This window comes from Muscardinus avellanarius (genome assembly GCF_963383645.1).
Source record: "Muscardinus avellanarius genome assembly, chromosome: 10".
NCBI classification, from domain to species: domain Eukaryota; kingdom Metazoa; phylum Chordata; class Mammalia; order Rodentia; family Gliridae; genus Muscardinus; species Muscardinus avellanarius.
Genome location: NC_137796.1, coordinates 27,908,480 through 27,930,369, shown reverse-complemented (window position 1 = coordinate 27,930,369; position 21,890 = coordinate 27,908,480). Strand labels below are relative to the sequence as shown.

At 50.9% G+C, this 21,890-nt stretch overlaps 1 protein-coding gene across 1 annotated transcript in view; it reads right to left on the bottom strand.

Annotated features, from left to right (window-relative positions):
* CNGB1 (cyclic nucleotide gated channel subunit beta 1) overlaps positions 1-21,890 on the bottom strand; it is a gene marked incomplete at its 3' end in the record, with an annotated part of 88,314 nt that overhangs the window by 27,007 nt on the left and 39,417 nt on the right. Inside the window, exons 12-22 of the mRNA XM_080703514.1 lie at positions 20,211-20,370; positions 18,433-18,496; positions 15,348-15,476; positions 15,080-15,163; positions 12,173-12,229; positions 10,564-10,717; positions 8,282-8,515; positions 5,224-5,386; positions 3,531-3,638; positions 1,823-1,980; positions 681-836 (exon numbers count right to left, since the gene is read on the bottom strand). Coding sequence (XP_080559640.1) covers positions 681-836; positions 1,823-1,980; positions 3,531-3,638; positions 5,224-5,386; positions 8,282-8,515; positions 10,564-10,717; positions 12,173-12,229; positions 15,080-15,163; positions 15,348-15,476; positions 18,433-18,496; positions 20,211-20,370 — 1,467 coding nt within the window. The remainder of the gene's footprint in view (positions 1-680; positions 837-1,822; positions 1,981-3,530; positions 3,639-5,223; positions 5,387-8,281; positions 8,516-10,563; positions 10,718-12,172; positions 12,230-15,079; positions 15,164-15,347; positions 15,477-18,432; positions 18,497-20,210; positions 20,371-21,890) is intronic.

The window sequence follows — 21,890 nt, the reverse complement described above, 5'->3', positions numbered from 1 at the left end:
ACCAATTAATTAATTAATTAATTAATTAAAAGTATAAAGGGTTGAGAATGTAGCTTGCAGGTACTCAGTCCACAATACTAAAACAAAAACTAGGGGCCGGGTGTGGTGGCGCATGCTTGTAATCCCCGCGCTTGGGAGGCAGAGACTGGAGGATCACGCAGATTTGAAGCCGGCCTCAGCTACTGAGTGAGGCTCTCAGCAACTTAGTGAGACCCTGTTTCCAAATAAAACATTAATAAATAGGTCTGGGAGTGTAGCCAGGAGGTAGAAAGCCCCTGGGTTTTACCCCCAGTACCACCAAACAAAACAAAACAAAACAAAAAGAAAAGGAGTGATGTTACTCCCGAGGGTCGTGGAATGGGCTTGGCAGGAGCCAGGGGAGTTGACGTTAGTCACTGGAGGGGCTCCTCCCTTTCTCTTCTCTGGCTACGGCCAGAGTAGATAGAAGTCAAGACTTGGGGGCCCAGGGTCTGTGCTCACTAATTGCATCGTTAGGCTGGAGCATTTCCCTGTGACTTAGTTTCTTCATCTGTAAAGTGGGTGTGACCCTGGGTTCCCATTCCAGGGACTTTCTTGTTGTTCATTTGTTTGTTGTACGGAATTGTTTTGAAAAGAGGTCGTGAGCCTGGCCCCTCCATGGCCTCCCGCCCGGCCCTCTGTGTGGCCCGGTAGGCACTTACTGGTGAGCGGGTCGATGCTCTGCGGGAACTGGTACTTCTTCCAGGGCCGCCGTTTGAACTTGCAGCAGAGCATGTCGCAGTAATGCTCTTCCTCCCCCGGCTCCGCGTCGGCGGGCTTCGTGACCGGGGCCGGCTCTGGGGCTTTCTTGGCTGGAGCTGCGGGATGACACCAGTGACCGTCTGACCCAGTTCTGAGCCCCAGGTAGGTTCAGAGAAAAGTGTCCCAATGGCAGACCCTGGAACCAGAACCGGGGTCCACGGAGCACCTGCTGCAAGCTCTGAGTGCTCTCCTGGAGCACTCCACGGCTCGCTCCTCCCCGTAGCCTCGAAACTTATGGCTGTGCCCCAATTGAGGTGCTGCCAGAGAGTGGAGTGTCTCAGCTCAGTGTGTCTGTGTTCAGACTCCCTTGGTTCCCTCTGATGGGAGGGGGCATTTTGTACCCAGCGCCCCCACTACCCAGGGACAAAATGCTAAAATGCCCAAGGAAGTCAGAGAAATGATGCTTTGGGCTTCTGAGAGCAGGAACCTCCGCTCCTTCCTGTCTACCTGGGAGGCTGGCTGGGGCCCGACCTCCTCCCTGTGCGCCTACGCTGCTGCTCCAGGTGGCCCAGGCCTTGGCCTTTAGGGGCTGTGTATGGCTATTTCTAGCTTTGGGACTCTGAAGTCAGGCTCTCCTAAATCCATTGTGAGTATCATGAGTTCCAAAACCCCTCTCTGGAAAAGCGTAGAAAATCTTCCTAGCAGCATGTTTATTTCCTTCCTGACTTCTTGAAAGGTGGCCCCATAAGAATGGTCAAGGCATCGATGTCTCCTAACACGATCATCAGCTTCCAGAGCAGGCTGTGGACACCCCGAGTGTCACCGTGACACACTCAAGGTATGCCTCTCCACCTGGCCAAGGTTGGGGGCAGAGGATCCCTGAGGTGCCTGCCCCGGGCGGCGGGAGTCAGATACAGCTGAGTTGTTGCTCACACTCTGACCTTTTCCCCTCCCAGATCCAGGTCTGAACCTGTGCACCTGCCAGCCATCCAGGCTTCTCATATGCACCCCAACCACTTCTTGGGGCCACCCTCCCTGTTAGTTGACAGGGCCTCTGGGCACTCCCCCCATGGCAGGTGGGCCACCTACAGCCCCGACTCACAGGGCTTGGGGCTCTCCTCATCCGAGGTGACGTCGGGGTCGATGAGCTTCTCCTTTACCTTCTCCGTCCGCTCCTTGAACAGCCTCACCAGCTCCTGCAGCCGGTCGTTGATGATGGCGCTGTTCTGGCTGGCGGCAGAGGCTGCTCGGTCCTGGCCACTGTGGGGACAGTATCTGAGGCTGAGCAGGAGGGATGCCTGCTCAGAGAGCAGAGAGCAGAGAGCGCAGGGCAGAGCCCAAAGGAGGTGCGACCTGCCCTGCTATCACCTGGGAGGGCACCCAGCTCGGGAGAAACGACCAGGTACCCTGACCCAGTGTTCAGAAAGTGTGTCAGGTCACCTCTAAGTTAGATGGGCAAGCTCGAAAAACTTTTATTCCACTTGTAATATTTTTTTTTTTTTTTTGTGGTACTGAGGATGGAACCCAGGGGCTTTTCTACCTCTGGGCTATACTCGCAGACCTGTTTTATACATTAAAATTTGAAACAGGGTCTTACTAAGTTGCTGAGGCTGGCTTTGAACCTGTGCGACCCTCCTATCTCAGCTTCCCAAGTACTGGGATTACAAGTGTGCGCCACCATGTCTGGCTCTCCATTTATAATACTTAGGGGAAAACTCTCAGAACTCTGGTCCAAATTCAGCAAAAGTAGGCTGTTCGTCCCAGCTTTGGAGTTTACACGAGATGTGTGTCTGAAGAGAACAGAGAGAGGAACAGGGCGACATGTTGGGACTTAGGAATTAGCTCGTGGGAAAAGCAGTACAGACACAGTATAGACCCTTAACCTATAGGGATTTTTTTTTTTTCAGCACCGGGCATTCTATCTCCCATTTACACCCTCAGCCCTATTTCTTTTCTTTTATTTTTATTTTTTTTCTTTTTGCGGGTCTGGGGATGGAACCCAGGGGCATTTGACCTCTGACCTACACCCCCTGCCCTATTTTTTATTCTTTATTTTGATACAGCATCTCACTAAGTTGAGAGGGCCTCATTAAATAGCTGAGGCTGGCTGTGAACCTGCGACCCTCCTGTCTCAGCCTCCCAAGTACTGGGATTACAAGTGTGCAATACCACGCCCTACAACCTGCAGGAAATTAAAGTTTATGTACCGGAGGGAAAAGAGAGACAGAGACAGAGAATGAGTGTGTGGCCTGGATGCGCAGGACCGACCAGGGATGGGGCTCCCCCTCTGAGCCGTCACACTGGAATCAGTTTGCTGGGCTGACTGGACCGTGGGGGCTCACAGTCCATTTTTCCCCCATGGTGAGCGGCATGGGGATTTGGACCCCATGCCTCAGTTACCAGACTGCTTGTGGGAATGTGGGCTCCCCAGGGACACTGTCTGAGGCTCTGATCCAGTGGAGCTGGACTTCTTCTGGGAATCTATATTTTGAACAAGCTCTCCAGGACAGATCCCATTGGAGATCCCGTGTCCTCCCTCACCCTACTGATCCTTCCTGGGACTCGGTGCCAGGAACCTTTACATGGGCTCCCATAACCCTTTCTAGACATCACCTTCCTCTCTCCGAGCACTGCTGGCTGTTCACACAGCGGGGCCCAGAGTCTCAGCCCACTCTGCAGAGTCTGCAGGTCTCCTGGGCCAGCCAGCAGCAGCCTGGGCAGAAGGCCCAGCCTCGTCTTACTGCTCTGAAGCCCCTGGAAAACTAACTTTGCTGCTCCCCGCCTCCCTGCATCCGCTCCTCCCCACGCACTCAGCCTCCTGTGGCGTGGAGGGGTCTGACCAGGCGACCACCGGGGACTCAGCTGGAGACAGTGCCTTGAGCTCTTCTGCCTCGTCATCCTGAGAAGGCAGCTTCTTCCTGCAAGGACGGACATACAGGGGGCCATCAGCTAGGGCAGGGCCCCCAGGCCAAGCAATGGCTTTGACCCCTGAAGGTCACCCGCAGCCAGTTCCTAAGTAGAAGATGGACAGGGGTGCTACCAAACAGTCCTCGTTTGCCTGGAAGGAGGCAAAAAGAAGACAAGAAGGGCACAGCCACTCTTTGGACCTGTCTTTACTTCTGCTCAGTGAATTGGCATAGCGCCTACAGTACCAACTTGGTGTCAGGGATATAGCTCAATGATAGAGTGCTTGCCTAGCATGCATGAGATCCTGGGTTTGATCCCCAGTATGGCAAAAGTAAAACAGAGAGAGAGAGAGAGAGAGAGAGAGAGAGAGAGAGAGAGAGAGAGAGATTGACTGACTTAACAACACTAGCCATTGGGGAAATGCAGATCAAAACCACAAGAAGATCCTCTCACATCTGTTACAATGACCATAATTTAAAAAAAGAAAAAAGAAAGAAAGTAAAAGCCAGGTGTGGTGGTGACACATGCCTGTAATCCCAGTACTTGGGAGACTGAGACAGGAGGATCGCAGGTTTAAGGCAGGGTTGTGGCTCAGAGGTAGGATATCTCTGGGTTCAACCTTCAGTAGCAAAGAAATAAATAACAAAACAAAGAAGCCCAAAACAAAAATCACAACAATTCAGGAAAAATAACAAGAATTGGTATGTGGAGAAGTTAGAGTCCTTGTGCAGTGACTGAGATGTGAGATGGTACAGCCACTATGGAAATCAGTATGGTGGTTCCTCAAAAAATTAAAAATAGGGCCAGGCGTGGTGGCGCACGCTTGTAATCCCAGCATTCGGGAGGCTGAGACAGGAGGATCGTGGTTCGTGGACAGCCTCAGCTACTTAGTGAGGCCCTTTGCAACTCAGTGAGACTCTGTTTCAAAATAAAAAATGGAGCTGGGGAGTAGCTCAGAGGTAGAATGTCCCTGGGTTCCATCCCCTGTACTGCAAAAAAAAAAAAAAAAAAAAAAATTTGAAAAATAGAACCACCATATGATCCAGCAGTCCTCTTGCAGGCATTCAGCCAAAATAATTGACAGTAGGATCTCAAAGGGATATTTGCACCTCCCTATTCACAACAGCCAAGAGGTGAAAGCAGCCTAAATGTCCATCAATGGATGATCAATGCGTAGTCCATCAATGGAATGTCAGCGTGAGAGAAAGAGAGAGAGAGAGAGAAGGAGAGGAGAGGGAGGGAGAGAGAGAGAGGAGAGGAGAGAGAGAGGAGAGAGAGAGAAGAGGAGAGGGGAGGGAGAGAGAGAGGAGAGAGAGAGAGAGAGAGAGAGAGAGAGAGAGAGAGAGAGAGAGAGAGAGAGACAGACAGACATCATAACACAGCGGTACAACATTATGCTAAGCAAAATAAAACACTCACAGAAGAACAAACACCCCCTAATTCCACAAGGAATCTAAAGTAGTCAAACTCATAGAAACAGAGGGTTGACTGGCAGTGCCGGGTGGGTAGAGGTGGGAGAGGGCAGACAGGTGCTGTCAAGGGTGGAGGCTCCAGCTATGGAGACTGAGCAAAGCCCAAGAGAAGCAAAAGCGTGACCTGTGTGTGCCCGCAGCCGAGCCTGGGACCGCAAGGGTGTCGGATTTGGCAGGTGATGATGATGGCTGCTCTGGCGATGGCGGCTTCTCCTCTGGGATGAGTGGGTGGCTGTCAGCATCCGTGTCTTCGACCTGCACTTTGGGGTGCTCTTTCGTTGCGGCCACTTGGGGAAAGGAAGGGGAGGGGAGAATCAGAGAAAATCCAGGCCGGGGCCTGGCCAGGAGCTTGAGGAAAGCTGCAGAGCCCGCATCTGGAAGGCAGCTTCCCCACATCAGGGGCCCATGGGAAAGCGCCATGCAGGGCTGAAGGATGCTGCGTGCAGCCAGAGCCACCAGCCACTAACCCATGAGCCAGGGAGAAGCCACAATGCTACCAGCCCCTCCAGAGCCCCGCCTGGGTTCCCTGAGCCTCCCATGCCCACTGATGAGGGCGTGAGGTGAGAGGTAAGTCCTGGACTATCTGCTTCTCCTCTCCGGGCCTCAGTTTCCCCATCCCTAGTACAGTTGACAGTGCCCCCAGGCCTGCAGGGGAGAAACTGGAAGACACAAGACCTGAATTTTTTTTTTTTTTTTTTTTTTTTTTTGTATTGGGGATTGAACCTAGGGGCATTCTACCTCCAAACTAAACACTGGGAGGTGAGTGTTTTTTGTTTGTTTTTGTTTTTTGTTTGCTTGTTTATTTGTTTATATGATACTATACTCCCAGACCTATTTTATACTTTATTTGGAAACAGGGTCTCACTAAGTTGCTGAGAGCCTCACTAAGTAGCTAAGGCTGGCTTCAAACCTGTGCGATCCTCCTGTTTCAGTCTCCCAAGTGCTGGGATTACAAGTGTGCACCACCACGCCCAGCTTGAGGTGAGCATTTTGAAGTAATTAGACATGTGATGTGGAGAGGGCACTGGCGTGGAGGCCAGGCCCTCATGCATACTAGGCACCCTGGCCCTGGGACTGTTTATAATGGCCACCACGGGAAAGCTGGCACTCTGCAGAGTTGCTAAGAGAGTTTAAGGGCTAGACCTGAGGCCTCCAGACCTTTTGGTATTTGTTTTACAGGCCTCCGCCCTCTGAGGAAGAGGACAAGCAGGAATGGAGAAATTTTTAAAAATTTAAGGGAGATGCTTTGCCAAACAAGCAAGAGATTCCCCGGGCTCTGCGAAGGGGTGAGGTGAAGGCCTCACCCGCCACCTGCAGGCAGCCCTGGAGAGGTGAGATAGAAGCAGGGAAAGACCATGGGACAGCAAGCCAAGCAGCCTCTCAGACACTCTCCCCCGTGTAGGCCAGCGTGCCTCCTGGCAAGGCTCGGGACCATTCTGTTTTTGGTGTGTTTGTGGTTATTTCTACTTTTCTACTTATGCCTTCTATTTATGGGAAGCCATGCTGGGTTTCTATTTGAATCACAATAAAAAGCTTCCCTGCTTACATAAAATTAATTAAGTCAAGGAGAGAATCTAGTTAAAGAAAAATAGTAAGCAAATAAAAATAGAGTTGGTCCAGAATATAACAACTGTTAGGGTTAATCCATGGATGGCGGAAGTTGGGAGATTCTTGGAGTACTAGACTTAAAGTTTGCCCACCTGCCCATCGGGACATGGAGCCCGGGGCATCGACCCTTGTGGTGATGATCTGAATGTGCCCTCACCCCTGCTCCGTGCCACAGAGTGAGGAAGAGAAGACACACGGATCTCTTCTCTCTCTCTTTTCTTTTTTGAGTTACTGGGGATTGAACTTAGAGGCATACTACCTCCAAGTTATGTTCCCAGCCCTATTTTGTTTATTTATTTTTATTTTATTACTTATTTTTTGTGGTACTAGGGATTGAACCCAGGGACACTACCTCTGAGCTACACTTCCAGACCTATTTTACTTCTTATTTGGAAGCAAGGTCTCACTGGTTTGCTGAGATCCTCACTAAGTTGCTGAGGCTGGCTTTGAACCTGTGATTCTCCTGTCTCACTCTCCCAAGTACTGAGGTTAAAGAAGTGTACCACCATACTGACTTATTTTTTTATTTGGAAACAGGGTCTCACTAAGTTGCTAAGGCTAGCCTTGAACCTGCAATCCTCCTGTTTCAGCTTCCCAAGTACTGAGACTACAGATGGGCACTATGATGCCTAGCTCCTTTTTCTTTTCTCTTCTTTTCTTTTCTCTTCTTTTCTTTTCTTTTCTTTTCTTTTCTTTTCTTTTCTTTTCTTTTCTTAAACAGGGACTTGCTCACCCTCCTAAGTACTGGGATTACAGGCATGAGCCACCTGCCCGGCTTCCTGGATCCCTTCCCATGAGTTCTATGTCTCTGGACTGAGCTCATAGGCAGCTCTGCACAGGGTCAACCCAAAACCACAAACACACCCGAGGGGACGGGCACAGGTCTGGCCTGAGTTGAGACAGAAAGTGACAGGGGTTAGTCCAGATGTGCCAGTCTGTCTCGAGCGCTTTGTCATCAGTCAGTGAACAGCAGCAGCCTAAAGGCCTCTACGGGGGCCTGGTCACAGTTAGGTGGATCCAGACAGGCCTTGGTCTGCACTGGTCTCTGAGGATGTCCCTACTCCTGGCCTGCCCGCAGGCACCTGGTCACTTTTCCTTCATGAAATGGAATTTGCTGAGCAGATATCAGTAGTCCTTAGAAAGCCTGGCTCCCAGAAAACCCTCAAGGGCAGTGGGTTCTCTGCAGTGGGCTCCCACTGTATTTCCCTTCTCTTGCTGCCCTTGCCCCACACACATCAGCTCCTTGGCCATCTGAGTGAGTGACTTGTTTAGACTAGAGTGTGAGCAACCACTTATATAATATAGGATATTCTGCAGAAAGCAACCTGTAAACACAGAAATGGATTGTGATTGTGGGATTTTAAACATGGGAAGAAGAGTACTAAACCCCCCCCAAGTCAACACCACAAAGCAGCATGAAGGCTTTGATTGGCAGAGGAGAAGGGGTGGTTTCTCCAGGAGCACAATGCATGGTCCCACACCATGACTGTGACAGCCATGCAGGAAGACAGACCGAGCCATGCAGAAGCCCTGGCCACGGGTACGAGTGTGCCAGGCAGGCGAGATCACACTACCGAGCCGACGGACAGAGCTCCTGGTCTCCTTGGCGAAGCTGGAGTTGGACAAGGTTGTTCTCCGAGTGATGAGGACAGGGATGCGGGTGACAGGGGGTCGGTAGCTGGGCACATTGGGGAGGTGCTCCGCCAGGTTTGGGGGGACAGGCCTGGGGGCCACCTGGCTGGGAGGCTGGTCCTGGACCAGGTGATTCAGCTCCACATCCCGGCCTGGTTTAGCCATGGTGCTAGGCCCTGAAGGTTGCAGGCAGAAGAGTGACCCTGGAGACTACAATCGGGAACAGAATTGGGGGAGGTCATACAAGTGGGGCTTCTCCAGCTCACAGCAGCCTGGCGCCCCACCTGCATTTACCCCAGATCTGCCCACAGTCAGGAGCAGCCCCTGTACCTGAAGTTCAATGCCAGACACATCACCAAGTCTTGTGGCTGCTCCGTTCAGCTCCAAGGGACACCCCAGAGTCCCCCAACATCTCACGCTCTCTCTGCTTGCCAACTGCAGTATCAGTTCCCCTCTCAGACTCAAGAAAAGTCAGAATCATAGAATCAAGAAGTCTTACAGACTCTCAGGCTCTTAGAACCACAGAATCCTCCATTCAAATATTCTTAGCCCAGGAGAAGTTTGCAGTCCAAAAAAGCTCCAGAGAAGGATTGATTACACATCCAATCTGGAGCAGTCACTTCTCCCAAGGCCCTGGTACCAATGTAGTGGCACACTGAAATCTCCTGGGGGAGGTCTGAGCATTTCTGATGCCCAGGCCTATCCCCAAGCAGCCAACTGAATGGTCTAGGGAAGACCTGGCCCTAGGAATTAAAAAACCTGCCCCTACAACTCCAATGATATGTCAAGTTTGCAAACCCAGGTTGAGAGCTTTTCTTTTTCTTTTTCTTTTTCTTTTCTTTTCTTTTTTTTTTTTTTTTTGTGGTACTGGGGTTCCTGGAAGCCCTTCTACCTCCGGGCTATACTCCCAGATCTATTTTTACATTTTTATTTGGAAACAGGGTCTCCTAAGCCAGCGCGTGCAACTGGCTTCGAACCTGCGCAATCCTCCTGTCTCTGCCTCCCAAGCGCGGGGATTACAAGCGTGCACCACCACGCTCGGCAAGAGAGAGCTTTTCAAACTAGTATGTAGACCGACGCCCAGGAGATCTTGTTAGAATGCAGATTCTGCACCAGCGGGTCTGGGCAGGGCCTGGGACTATGTTTTTAATCAGAGTAGCACTAAAGCTGCAGGACCTCAGTCCATGCTTTTGAGCAGTAAAGGAGAAATGGCTTTGCCTCGGCATTTCTCAGAGTGTGCCTCCCAGACTACTGCTTCTGCGTCACCCGGGAAGGGGGCAGAACCTGTTTGCTCCTGGACTTGCTCATCATTGGAAGCCCAGCATCAGGCCTAAACTTAGTAGGCTTTCTACAGATGCATGCCTAAGTCCATCTAGGACACTTTTCAAAGGCAAGCTTAGGGTGTCCAGGTTAAGACATCTGGTTGCTAGCTGGCTGGGACACACTGTCATCTCTGCTCTCAGTTTCTCCCTTGGTGCCAGCCACAAGTTTGTTGCCTTCCACACATGAGCAGCCTGTGATCTGGGTGCTATTGTTATTATTTTTTTAAATTAGGAAGTTATAGCTCATAGAGATCACAGAACTGGCTCTGGGTCACACTGCAAGGGAGAAGGGAGAGGCTTGAGAGAAAAATGGCAGGTCTGTGCCTCGACCTTTTAGCTAAACCTGGTACCCACACCTCAGTTCTGTCATGTGTGAAGTGGTCTGTCTGCCTCCCAGGGCAGCTGGAGCACCAGTGGCCTGCGGAACGTGGAGGTGTGTGAGGGAGCGGCACTGCTCTGTCTGTCTGGGCATGGTGGCCCTGCCACAGCTCAGCCCCCACCCCTGCAGCATGGGCTCTTCCCCAGCACCCCTGCAGTTCTCAGGATGAGGATGGGTGGTAGATACAAACAACACACACATTCTGGGTACAGCCTGGTGGGCTCAGCGGTCAGGATGAGCCCAAAGAGAGACGGGGTCCAGGACTCATATATCCCTCCATCGATCATGACTCAGCCAACCTTGGTGGAGCAGTAGCCCCTGCAGCTGTGCTCCTGTTGAGAGGAGATGGCAGGAGCCCCCCTGGGAGTCCTGGGGCTTCACTGTCACTCCCCTAGGACCTCTGAAAGACATCTCGCTGTGATACTGCGGCCCCAAGATGCAGCAGATGGGTTTTGCAGAGTACAGGGCGGGGGAGAGGAACCCAGCCCAAAGGTCCCCCAGACGTTCTCGTGCACACACCTACCTGTCAAGCTGGTGATGTGCGTCTCCTCCTGCAGCTCCTGAAAACACAGAGTCAGCAGCTGGGACCGGCCTCCCAGCTCTGTCCAAGCAGCCCGTGCAGGACCCTCCTCCAGGATGCCTCCTGGAGCTGTCCTCTGTCCTGCCGGCCCATCCCCCTGGGCACGCAGGGAAGTGGTCTGCACCCTGTAGAGGGCAGTGCCCACAGGAGCCCAGGCCCGACTCCTGTACTTGTCACATATGGAGGACTCCTGGTGAAGCCTGTTCACTGGGCGAGGCAACCATAGCAGCCACCTCGGGACTCCCACCCATGACAGCGTTTCACAGGACTTTCCAGACCCTCCCACAAGCCCCTAGGAGGCATTGGTAGCCCCTCACCTCTTTGGTACTAGGGATGGAATCCAGGGGCATTCTACCTCTGAACTACACCCTCAGCACGATTTTATTTTTTATTTTGAAACAGGGTCTCTCTAAGTTATTGAAAGCCTAAACTGCTGAGGCCAGCCTTCAACTTCTGATCCTCCTGTCTCAGCCTCCCAAGTAATGGGATTACAGGCATGTGCCACCATGCTCAACTTGAAGAAATACTTTTCCCAGAATTAAAACAATCTTACAAAAGTAAGACCAAAAAAAAAAAAAAAAAAAAAGCTTTTTTATTTTTATTTATTTATTTATTTATTTATTTTGTGGGTCTGGGGATGGAACCCAGGGGCATTTGACCTCCGAGCTACACCCCCTGCCCTACTTTTTATTCTTTATTTTGAAACCGGGTCTCACTGAGTTGCAGAGGGCCTCACTAAGTAGCTGAAGCTGTCCGCGAACCGCGATCCTCCAGGTCTCAGCCTCCCGAATGCTGGGATTACAAGCGTGCGCCACCACGCCCGGCAAGAAAGCTTTTTTAAAAGGGTCACACAAGTTATTTTAAAAAGAAGGAAAAAAAAAGCCGGGCCTGGTGGCACACACTGCTTGCAATCCCAGCATTTTGGAGACTGAGACAGGAGAACTGTGGTTTGCAGACAGCCTCAGCTATTTAGTGAGGCCCGTTGAAACTCAGTGAGACCCTGTTTCAAAATAAAAGAATAAAATATAGGGCTGGGGGTATTGCTCGAAGGTAGAATGCCTCTGGGTTCCATCCCTAGTGCCGCAAAAATTAAAAAAAAAGAAAGAAAAATTTGCTTCTTTTTATTTATTTTTTTGGGGGGGGCAGTATTTGGGATTGAACCCAGAGATACTCTACCTATGAGCTATACCCCATTCCTTTCTATTTTGTATTTTAAAACAAGGTCTTGCTAAATTGCTGAGGTTGGCCTTGAACCTGCAATCCTCCTGTCTTGGCCTCCTAAGACCAGGGATTATAGATGTGTGCCACCACGGCCTGCAGTAGGTGCCATTTTACCCAGGTGAGCTACATGAAAACTTAAGCCCAGTTCTACCCGATACACCAGCTCTGGCCAAGGCCCTCTTGCTACCTCTGACCCCTGGTGTGAGTGGGACCCTCCACCCAGCTCCCCTCTGCCCCGTGGGCATCTCTCAAACTTTCCTGTGCACACAGTGGGCAAGGGCCCACCCATCCCTCGCCCACCCGCCCAGGCCTCAAGGCCTGCGGTTCTTACCTGGAGAGAATCCTCCTGCTGCTGGATCTCACTTACTCTGCTCTGGTCCACATCAGCCTGCGCCAACAAACAGCTATCCAGCAGGACACTGTGGTCCCTGGGACGTAGGAGAATGTTGGAGTTAGAGCTGGTCCACGGCCCCTGAACCCTGCTGAGGGCCAAACTCCAGGCCAGGAGCTGGGAGGTAGGGGGCTGAGGAGCCCAAGACCAGGTCCTCACCCGAATCTGCTGGGAAGGAGGACTTCCCGGAGCAGGTGGCCTGAAAGCTGGGCTTGAGGATGATGATTTTAAAACAAGGAACAGGTGAGGAAGGGTTCCAGGAAGGGGGGTAGCACAGAGGACAGCGGCAGGGGCTGTCTCCTGGGATGTAGCTCAAGGGCACTGTATAACGCTCCAATACATGCCCAGGATCCCCCCCCCCGCCTCCAGGCCCCAGGCAGCCTTAGTGTTACAGGCAGAGCAGGAAGTATAGGGAAAAAAGAGCCAAGATGTCTATCAATAGATGAATGCATTACAAAATTATCGTAAATGTACACAATGGAATTTTACTCAGCTATAAAAAAAAAAGGTTTGTCATTTACAGGGAAATGAATGGAACTGGAAAACATTATGCCAAGTGAGATTAGTCAGTCACAAAAAGTAAAAAATTGGATGCTTTCCTAATATACAGAAGCTAGGAGGGAAATGGGTCATAGGAGGAACTCTAGACAAGGAAGGAGAAACCATAGATGAGCAAATAAGGAAGCCTAAGGAGGATCGGAGGGGGGGAGGGAAATTCCCTAATGTACACGATGTACATTCACAAACATCAAAGTCAATCACTAAGCCAAACATGAGAAGGAAGGCGGGGAGGGAATGGGATGAGAACTGGGGAAGGGCTAATTGGGTGATGTGTGCATGTATGCCTCCACCCTCTTGTACTCCATTAAGATGTAAGAGTGGTAAAATGTAATGTAATGTAAGTATGGTGGCCCACACTTGTAGTCCCAGTACTTGCGAGGCTGAGACAAGAGGATCATGGTTCGTGGACAGCCTCAGCTACTTAGACCTTCCGCAATTTAGTGAGACCCTGTTTCAAAATAAAGAATAAAAAATAGGCCAGGGGGTGTAACTCGGAGGTCGAATGCCCCTGGGTTCCATCCCCAGACCTGCAAAAAAAAAAAAAAAAATAGGTCTGGGGGTGTAGCTTGGAGGTAGAATGCCCCAGGTTCAATCCCCAGGACCACATTAAAAAAAATACGTATGACTACAGTGCACCAATAAAAAAAATTTTTTAAAGAAGAAATAATATTAGGATAAAAAAAAAAGAAAAACAAAGACCAGAAAGGTGAGTTCACCAGGACAAAAATCACTCAGCAAATTGCCCTGAACCACACAAGCCTCTAGCCCAGGCCCTGCATGTTTCTACTCCAGGAGATCAGGGCCACATTGCAACAGCTGAAGGTTTCAGCGGTCCCTGGCCCATGCATGAGTGCCGGGGCAGGGCTGAGGCCACGAGAGGCAGGAACACTGTGGCAGCAATCCCACTCTGCTTGTAATAGGGTCCAGGGTGGCTGGGTCTTCCAATTTTCAAGAAGAGCTGGAACTACATGTTTTTAAGATGGAGTTTCTTGATACTTAGATGCTGACATTTAATTCAAATTAATATGTAAATATCTAAAACAGCCTGTCTCTAGGCAAAACTGAACCCTTCAATGTCTGTGTGTGACCTTCGAGTTAATAGTGCAGACTCATGACCAGGGGCTAATGTGACTTTTGCAGTTAGAATGAGTTCCTGGTCTCTAGAAGCTCTACCCCACTTCACCCTCACACCCCTGGCACCAAGGGGCCACCAGAACCCCTGGCTTAACCATCCTCTGCCCTCCTGAGGTGGATGAGGAGGTGGGGACAGGATGCAGCACCTCAGTGTGCAGCTGGCTGCAGGGAACAGAGACAGCCCATAATTGTATGGGCACAGCAGCCCCGGGGGCCATGGCCAGGCGTGGTGCCAAGCACTTCAGACACGGTTCTCCTGAACCTCCATCCAAACAACCCCAAGCCCCAGCCTGGGGCTTAGACCATCCCAGCTTAGCAAACAGAGGCCCAGGCAGGAGATGGCAGGTCCCCAGTCACAGCCTGGACAAGGCAGCCCGGGTGGGACTCGGGCATCTCTGACTCCAAGGCCACATGTTCACCAGGCAGTTATTGCTGCCGCCTCTCAGCAGTGACCAGCAACTTCTCTTCACTCTACAGGCATTTCGATAAACATCGATATAGAATATTTCAGGAGCCTGAATGGTCAGGGTGGTACTCCCCACACTGTCCAGCAGGAAAGTAATTTTCTTACCATATTCAAGTTAGGAGAGCAGGGCTACGTTATGACTTTCATAGGTCCTGGGCACATTCTCCCTTAAACTTCTTTAGAAATTGTGTTTTATGACTGCATTCATATGAAGATTACTATGTTAACATTATAACATTATAGCTTGTAGTATTTTCTTCTAATAGTTCTTTTATTTTGGGCCTGATTTTATGTAAGAATTAATTACTTTTTCAGTACTGAGACCAAAGCCAGGGCCACTCTAGCACTGAGCCACACCCCCAGCCCTTTTTATGCTTTACTTTGAGACGGAATCTTGCTAAATTTCCAAGAACGATCTTGAACTTGTGATTCTCCTACCTCAGCCTCCCAAGTCCCTAGGAATAGAGGGTGTGAACCACCATGCCCAACCTGGTGTAATTTTAAAAGAAATTAAAACATTCTTGGAGGTGGGGATGCAGCTCAGTGGTAGAGGGCTTGCCTGGCATGCAGGACCCCCTGGGTTCAAGCCCAAGCACTACAAAAAAAAAAAAAAAAAGCAAAATCATTCTCATGGGTTTCTAAAAATATTGTGGGCATTGTGTCTATGAAGTCAAAGAGAAGCCAGCCTTGCGCAGCAGGGCCACCATGGGCCTCCTGCAGCAAATGGGCCTGGCATCTCCCTCGCCCTGCAGATTCAGGACCCTCCTGGGCTGGAACAGGAACACAAAGGAAATGAGCCCCCACAGTCCCAGCCAGGGCCTCCCTGGGGTGCTGTTCTGTCCACTATCAGGCCAGGAGATCAACTGTATGGCCTGGGGCAAGTCACCCACAAGCCCTGGGGCTGCCTCTGCCTGCCTGTCTGTCAAATGGGCATGACTTGTGGGCCTGGCTCACCTGAGTGAGGACAGAGCCGGTGGGAATCGCATAGAGAAGTCGAGGCCGTCTGTGTGGCTCTCGAGCTTCCTCTGGATCCCTCATCTCCAAACTCACGCTCCCTGGCAGGGCAGCCCTCAGTTCTCTTGTCTGTGCAATGGGATTAAGAATAGAATCTGCCACTCTGGATGTCTCAGCACAGTGTCTGGCATGGGAAAAGTACTACTCAAATGGCAGCTGTTATTACTGTTGGTCTTGTCATTATTATCGTTAATCCCAGAGGAGGCAGCCATATGCTGGGCTATGAAATCTCCCACGTTTTGCACAAACAGCCTCAGTTATCAACACACTTGACAAGCCTGATGGTGGCCCTTAACATTTCCAGGGGGTCTAGGGGGGGTCCATGTATAAAGACACATTGTCCCTACTCAGTAGCATGCCCGGTACCTGCCAAGGCTCTCATTTGCCCAGCCTAGAAGCAAAAACCTATCAACTTCCAAAAAGTTCCCAACTCTTAAAGATCTTCAGGCAAAGGAAGAGACACTGGTGAGGTGGGCTTCCCAGAGCCCCCACAGCTTCCAGGTGAGAGCCCAGGAATTAGCCGCAGCAGCCATCTTGCAAGGGTCTGCCCATCCACCCCACCCCCAGGCTGTGTCCCCAAGTGAAGACCCTCACTGTCACCTTCAGCACAATCTCCTCCTGAAATCTCACGCGCTAAGGAAGGAAGGAGGGAGGGGCCCCCAGGCAGGAGTAGCCACCTACTTGGGTCTCTCTGTCTCTGCCAGCAAGGATGCCCATGGTGCGGGAGCTCAGCTGGGGGCCGTGACAGTCATCCCCAGGCCGGGGTCGGTGGACGCACGCGGAGGTTGGAGAGCCCCGGCCCAGTCTGTGGCCCAGTTCCTGAGCCAGTGTGGCTCAGATGGCGGCAGAGCCACCAGTCCTTCCTGCTTCTAATCACATCACTGGGATGTGCAGGGAACTCTGCAGAAATGCCCCTAGGGAGGTCAGGTGGGGACCAAAGGCTGTGGTTGCTAGGAAGAGCCGAGCTGTTGCCCATAGAGACAGGGTTGCTAGGTGACCATCTGCATTACCCGGGCTCACATCATCAGTAACCTGTGCTTTCACAAGGCTGGCCGGGAGCATCCTCCCCCAGGCAGCAACAGCCCAGCTCTGCTTGTCCTGGGCCTCACACCCTCTGGCCCTGGCTCTGAGATCACTTACTCTGTCACCAAAGTACCCTTGTCTCTCTCCAGAACTGGAACCCAGAAGTTTTCTGAGTTTAAAACCCTGGGTGAAGCTTTTGTGAACAAGCATGCCTACGGTATCAGGGTAACTCCACACACATGTGCTTGTGCACCTGAGCATGTGTGCAAAGTGTCGTGTGGATACTGCAAGCATGTTTGCAGGCACCTGTGTGCATACAGGGGTAGAGATATACATGTAAGTGTGTGCACATTCTGGCAGATATGTCTGTGTCTGCATGCCAATGGACATTCGTGTGCATAGAGAACATGCATGAAGTATGCACGTGTGAGCACACATGACCACCATCCTTCTTGGTTCATCCTTCAGTTCAAGAGCTGCAGCAATTAAAGGGCCTTCAGACCTGTTAGGCACACAAGTTTGGTGAAGGAGCGACTCCGAGCTGGGGACTCTGCACAGAGACAAACAAGCCTGTGCTGATGATCATTGATGATGATGATGATGATGATGATGATGATGGCGATGATGATGATGATGGTGATAGTGATGATGTTGACGATGATGATGATGATGCCGCCAGCCACCTTCCCAGGTCTCTACCTTGCTCAGGGGTGTGTCGAGGGCCCAGGGGTAGAACTAGGGAATCAAGCTTAGTTTTCATGTAATATATAATATCACAAGTCAGAAGGGCCTGCAGATGGAATAGATAGGCTTTGGGAGGTTATGAGCTCCCCATCATTGAAGGTAAGCAATTGGGGGGTCCCTGCCAATGTTGGACAGATAATATGTGAACTGAGCAAGGGTAGACTAAAAGTTAATGGAACTCCACAAGCATCAAGCTCTGAAATCCTGTGTCAGTCTCATAGTTTAACCATTCTCTGACTGGGGCTCTCATCCTCTATCCAGCCCTGCTGTGGAGTCTCCTCTTTCTTAATTTCTTCCTCTTCCTCCTCCTCCTCCTCCTCCTCCTCCTCCTCCTCCTCCTCCTCTTCTTCTTCTTCTTCCTCCTTCTTCTTCTCCTTCTTTTCTTCTCCTTTTCTTCTCCTTTTCTTCTCCTTTTCTTCTTCTCCTTCTCCTTCTCCTTCTCCTTCTTCTTCTTCTTCTTCTTTTCTTCTTCTCCTTCTTCTTTTTCCTTTTATTTTTGCAGTACTAGAGATGGAACCCAGAGGCGTTCTACCTCTGAGATACACCGCCAGCCCTATTTTATTATTTTTATTTTGAAACAGGGTCTCACTAAGTAGCAGATGGCCTCGCTAACTAGCTGAGGCTGGCCACAAAGCTGTGATTCCCCTGCTTTGACCTCCCAAGTACTGGGATTACAAGTGTGAACCACTATGCTCGGGTTGTTTTATTTTGAAGTAGGTCTCACTAAGTGGCTGAGACTGGCCTCAAACCTGCCATCCTGCAGTCTCAGCTTCCTGAATATTGGGATTACAGGTGTGTACCACCACACCCAGCTTCTGTGTGTTTTAATGCTGGAATTTGTATGAACGTGAGTGAGGAATCAGCCATTAGAGGACGTTATAGGAGAGGCCAGGGCGGCCTTAGGAGGTGTTGAAGGTGACTGTGGTATTGTTAGTGCACATTTGTGTGCATGTGCGTGTGCATGTGTGTGTGTGCGCGTGCAATGTTGAATGAAGAATGACATGATTTCTGACCCATTACAAGAACAGTAGGGTCCCCCAGTCTCTGCCAGCCTCTCTGTCAGTGCCCAGCAGCACTCAGGATGGGCAGGAGCTCTGTGAGCAGCAGTGCACCCCATGCCAGGAGCCCAGGGTCCCTCCTGTCATCCACCTCCCTCAGACGTCCCTCAGCCGGGTGGACAGGTGACTCACTCAGGCTCCTCCTGCTCCTCCTGCTCCTCTTCCTCCTGCTCCTCCTCCTCCTGTTCCACCTCCTCCTCCTCCTCGTCCTCCTCCTCTCCAGCCTCTTCATCTTCCTTTTCCTCTTGAATCTGAGGTAGCTCCCTGAGTTGGGGTCCGAGAAAGGAGATGAGCTGCCCATAGCTCCCTGAGACCACCTCTTGCCCCCTCTTCTGTAGCTTACTCTGTAACCCCTGAGCCCAAACCTGATGCTCCCATCATAGCCAGGTCTGGGGAGCCCCACCTGAGCGACAAGCCCTCCTCATGAGGAGGAGCCCACCCCTGCCTCTCCAGGCCTCAGTTTCCCCATCTTAGCAAGGCAGGTCATGGACTTGAGGTCCTGAGCCTCCTAGCCTGAGTGGCTGTCACCAAGCATCACCAGTGGGAGGAGACTGGGACATTCCTGCAGAGGGCCTGGCGATCAGAGCCATGACTCCATTCTCATACTCAATGAGCCGGCAGCCTGCTCTGAGCCCACCCCAAGGGGTACTCACACACATGTGCACATTCACACTTAGAGGAGTGTTTTCTGCAGAATCGTTCACAACAACAAAATTTTTGGAATCAACCTATAGTTTGGATCTGAAATGTCCCCCAAAGGCCCATGTGTTAAAGGCTTGCTCCCCAGAGCTACATAAATGGAAAGTGAAACCTTTAAAAGACAGAGCCTAGTGAGAGGTCTTTGGGCCATTGGGGGCATGCCCTTGGAAGGGACAGCGGGACCCAGCTCTTCCTCTTTCTCTCTCTGTTCTATTCCTACCACGAAGGGAAAGCTTTGCTCGACCACACACCTCCTGCCATGCCATGGTGCTCACAGCAGACCCAAAAGCCATGGGTCAACCCACCATGGACCCAAACCTCCAAAGCCATGTGCCAAAACACACACACACACACACACACACACACACACACACACACTCACATTCACACACTAATATACTCTCTCTCTCTAGATTGTTTGTTTGTTTACTGGGGATTGAACCCAGGGGCATTCTACTTCCAAGATATACCCCCAGCATTTTTTTTAAAAAAACAATTTGTTTTGAAAAAGGATCTTGCTAAGTTGCTGAGGCTGGCCTTGATTCTGAAGTACTCCTATCTCAGCCTCTCACATACTAGGATTACAGGCATACATTATCACGCCCAGCTAAACCATCTCTCTGTATGAATTGTTATTTCAGGCATGTTGTAAGAGGCAGGAAGACTGCAAGTCAGAGGGTATCCTGGGAAACTTAATGAGACCTTGTCTGAAAATAGAACAAAAACAAACAAAAAGAAAGAAAGAAGGAAGGAAGGAAGAAAGAAGGAAAGAAAGAAAGAGGAAAAGAAATGAAAAGGGCTAGGCACATGTCTATAATCCCAGTACTTGGAAGGTTGAGATAGGAGAATTGCAGGATCTATGCCATCCTCAACAAGTTAGTGAGACCCTGTTTCCAAATAAAAAATAAAATAGAGCTAGGGGTGTAGCTCAGAGGCAGAATGCCTCTGGGTTCAATCCTCAGGACCAAAATAGATAAATGAATAATAAAAATAAAAAGGGCTGAGGATATAGCTCAGTGGGAGAGCACCCCTGGGTTCCATCCCCAGAGGCACACTCACAAAATGAGGGGGTTCATGCTTGTGTATGCCTCATCTGTCTCTGGACCAGGGCAGGAGAACCTCGTAGCCAGCGTGTGGGTGGACAGAGAGAGTCCTGCAGGGTGGGAAAGCAGCCTCGGCGCCTGCTCTGTGTCTTTTGATACCTTTAGGCACTCACACCACATGCCTGTCACCTTCTCAAATAAGGACTAACTTTCCCAGGACTTCTCTGGCTCCCCACCTGGGCATCTCCACCACGGCCTCGTTTTCTTCCTCATACACTGGAGCCACCTCTGTCCCCTGCGGGCTGGGGCTGCCATCCTCCTGGGCGTCCTCCCAGTGAGGGTCAACATCTTCCAGGATGAGGTCAGACTCCACTTGCTCCACGGGGAGGATGCTGACTGCGGGGGACACAGGAGGGGCTGTTGATAGGATGTGGGAGAGAGTGGGTGCTGGACACTGTGGGGAGCCATGGCTGTCCCCCAAAGTGTGCCAGCTCCTAACTGAGCCAGGGGAAGTGGTGTGGTTATCAGGGGACCCTGGCTGACCAGATCCCGCTTGAGCCCAGCAGTGGGTGGGAGCGCACCATCACGAACACTGTCACTCTCCAGTATTTTCTCCCTGTTCTCTCTCAAGACAGAGCTTTGACTGATGGGCTTTTCTTCTCACCCAGTCTCTTTCTTAGAGGAGCAGAAAGAATATTTCTACCATAGTTTCGTGGGTGATGTCAAGAAGCCCTGGGCTTCTGGCCATACCCACATGCAGGGTGGCCTGGGTTGTGTCCAGGGATGTTCCGAGTGCCTGCCCACTACCCACTTTCTGGATCATGCCCACAAGCTCAGCACTTGCTTCCAGAAGTCCATCCCTCCCTCTGGGGTCCACAGGCTCCATGCCAAGGGAATTCGACCTTCTTATGAAGTGGAGAATTGTAGGCTTGGAATTTGCAACATTTCTCCACATACCCTGGTCTTCAACAATGAATGCACTCTAGGGCCATAAGCATGGCAGAAGTGGGTGCAGGGGTCACATCAGGAACCTAAGCCCACCCCCGGAGGTGTCAGGGAGAAAGACAGAGGCTGCCTGAATGCCAGGTGTCCCCCAAAAGCTCGAGGGAGTCTCGGTGGCCCTCAAACTGAGCATGAATTAATAACAATAATTTGTGTGTGTGTGTGTGTGTGTGTGTGTGTGTGTGTTACTAGAGACTGAACACACAGACATGCTACTTCCAAGCTACACCCTCAGCCAGCCCTATTTTATTTTTTATTTGGAAACAAGTTCCCACTAAATTGTTGAGGTTGGCCTGCAATCCTCCTTTCTCGGCCTCCCAAGTACTGGCTAACAGTGGTGACTTTAAGTGGAAGCTGGCCTCCCATCTTATCCAGTGACTTTGGAAGTTACACTGTGAGCATGACGTCCCATACCAACAATTACAACAGTACTAATGACAGCTGCGTTCCTGAACACTTACGGTGTAGGCCCTGTGCTGGTGACTATGGAGTAACTCCATTAGCGCTCACATTAACCTTCTGAGGGGAAATACTGATTACCCCATATCATTTCCCCTCTTTTACATTTTACTACCTGTTTTTCAGATGAGCAAACTGAGACCTAGATTATCATCTCCTTTCTTGGGGTGCTTCCTTGGGCCAGCCCTGAAGCTCCCAGGTTCCAGGTACAGCTGTTGTCCCTATCCAACAGAAGAGCATCTGCCTGCTTCCCCCAGAGAAATCCCACACGACGCATCCTGGACCTCCCTTTTCCACAGTGGGTCCTGACTCCTGCAGCCCTACAAGCATCCCTGGGGTTCGACAGGGAAGGCTCCTCTACGTGGGACCCTGAATCAGAGGAGGGCTGTATTGTATATGTCATTCTATGATGCCGTCCATGATGGTGTGGCCTCTGTATTCCAAGAGCCCCTTGG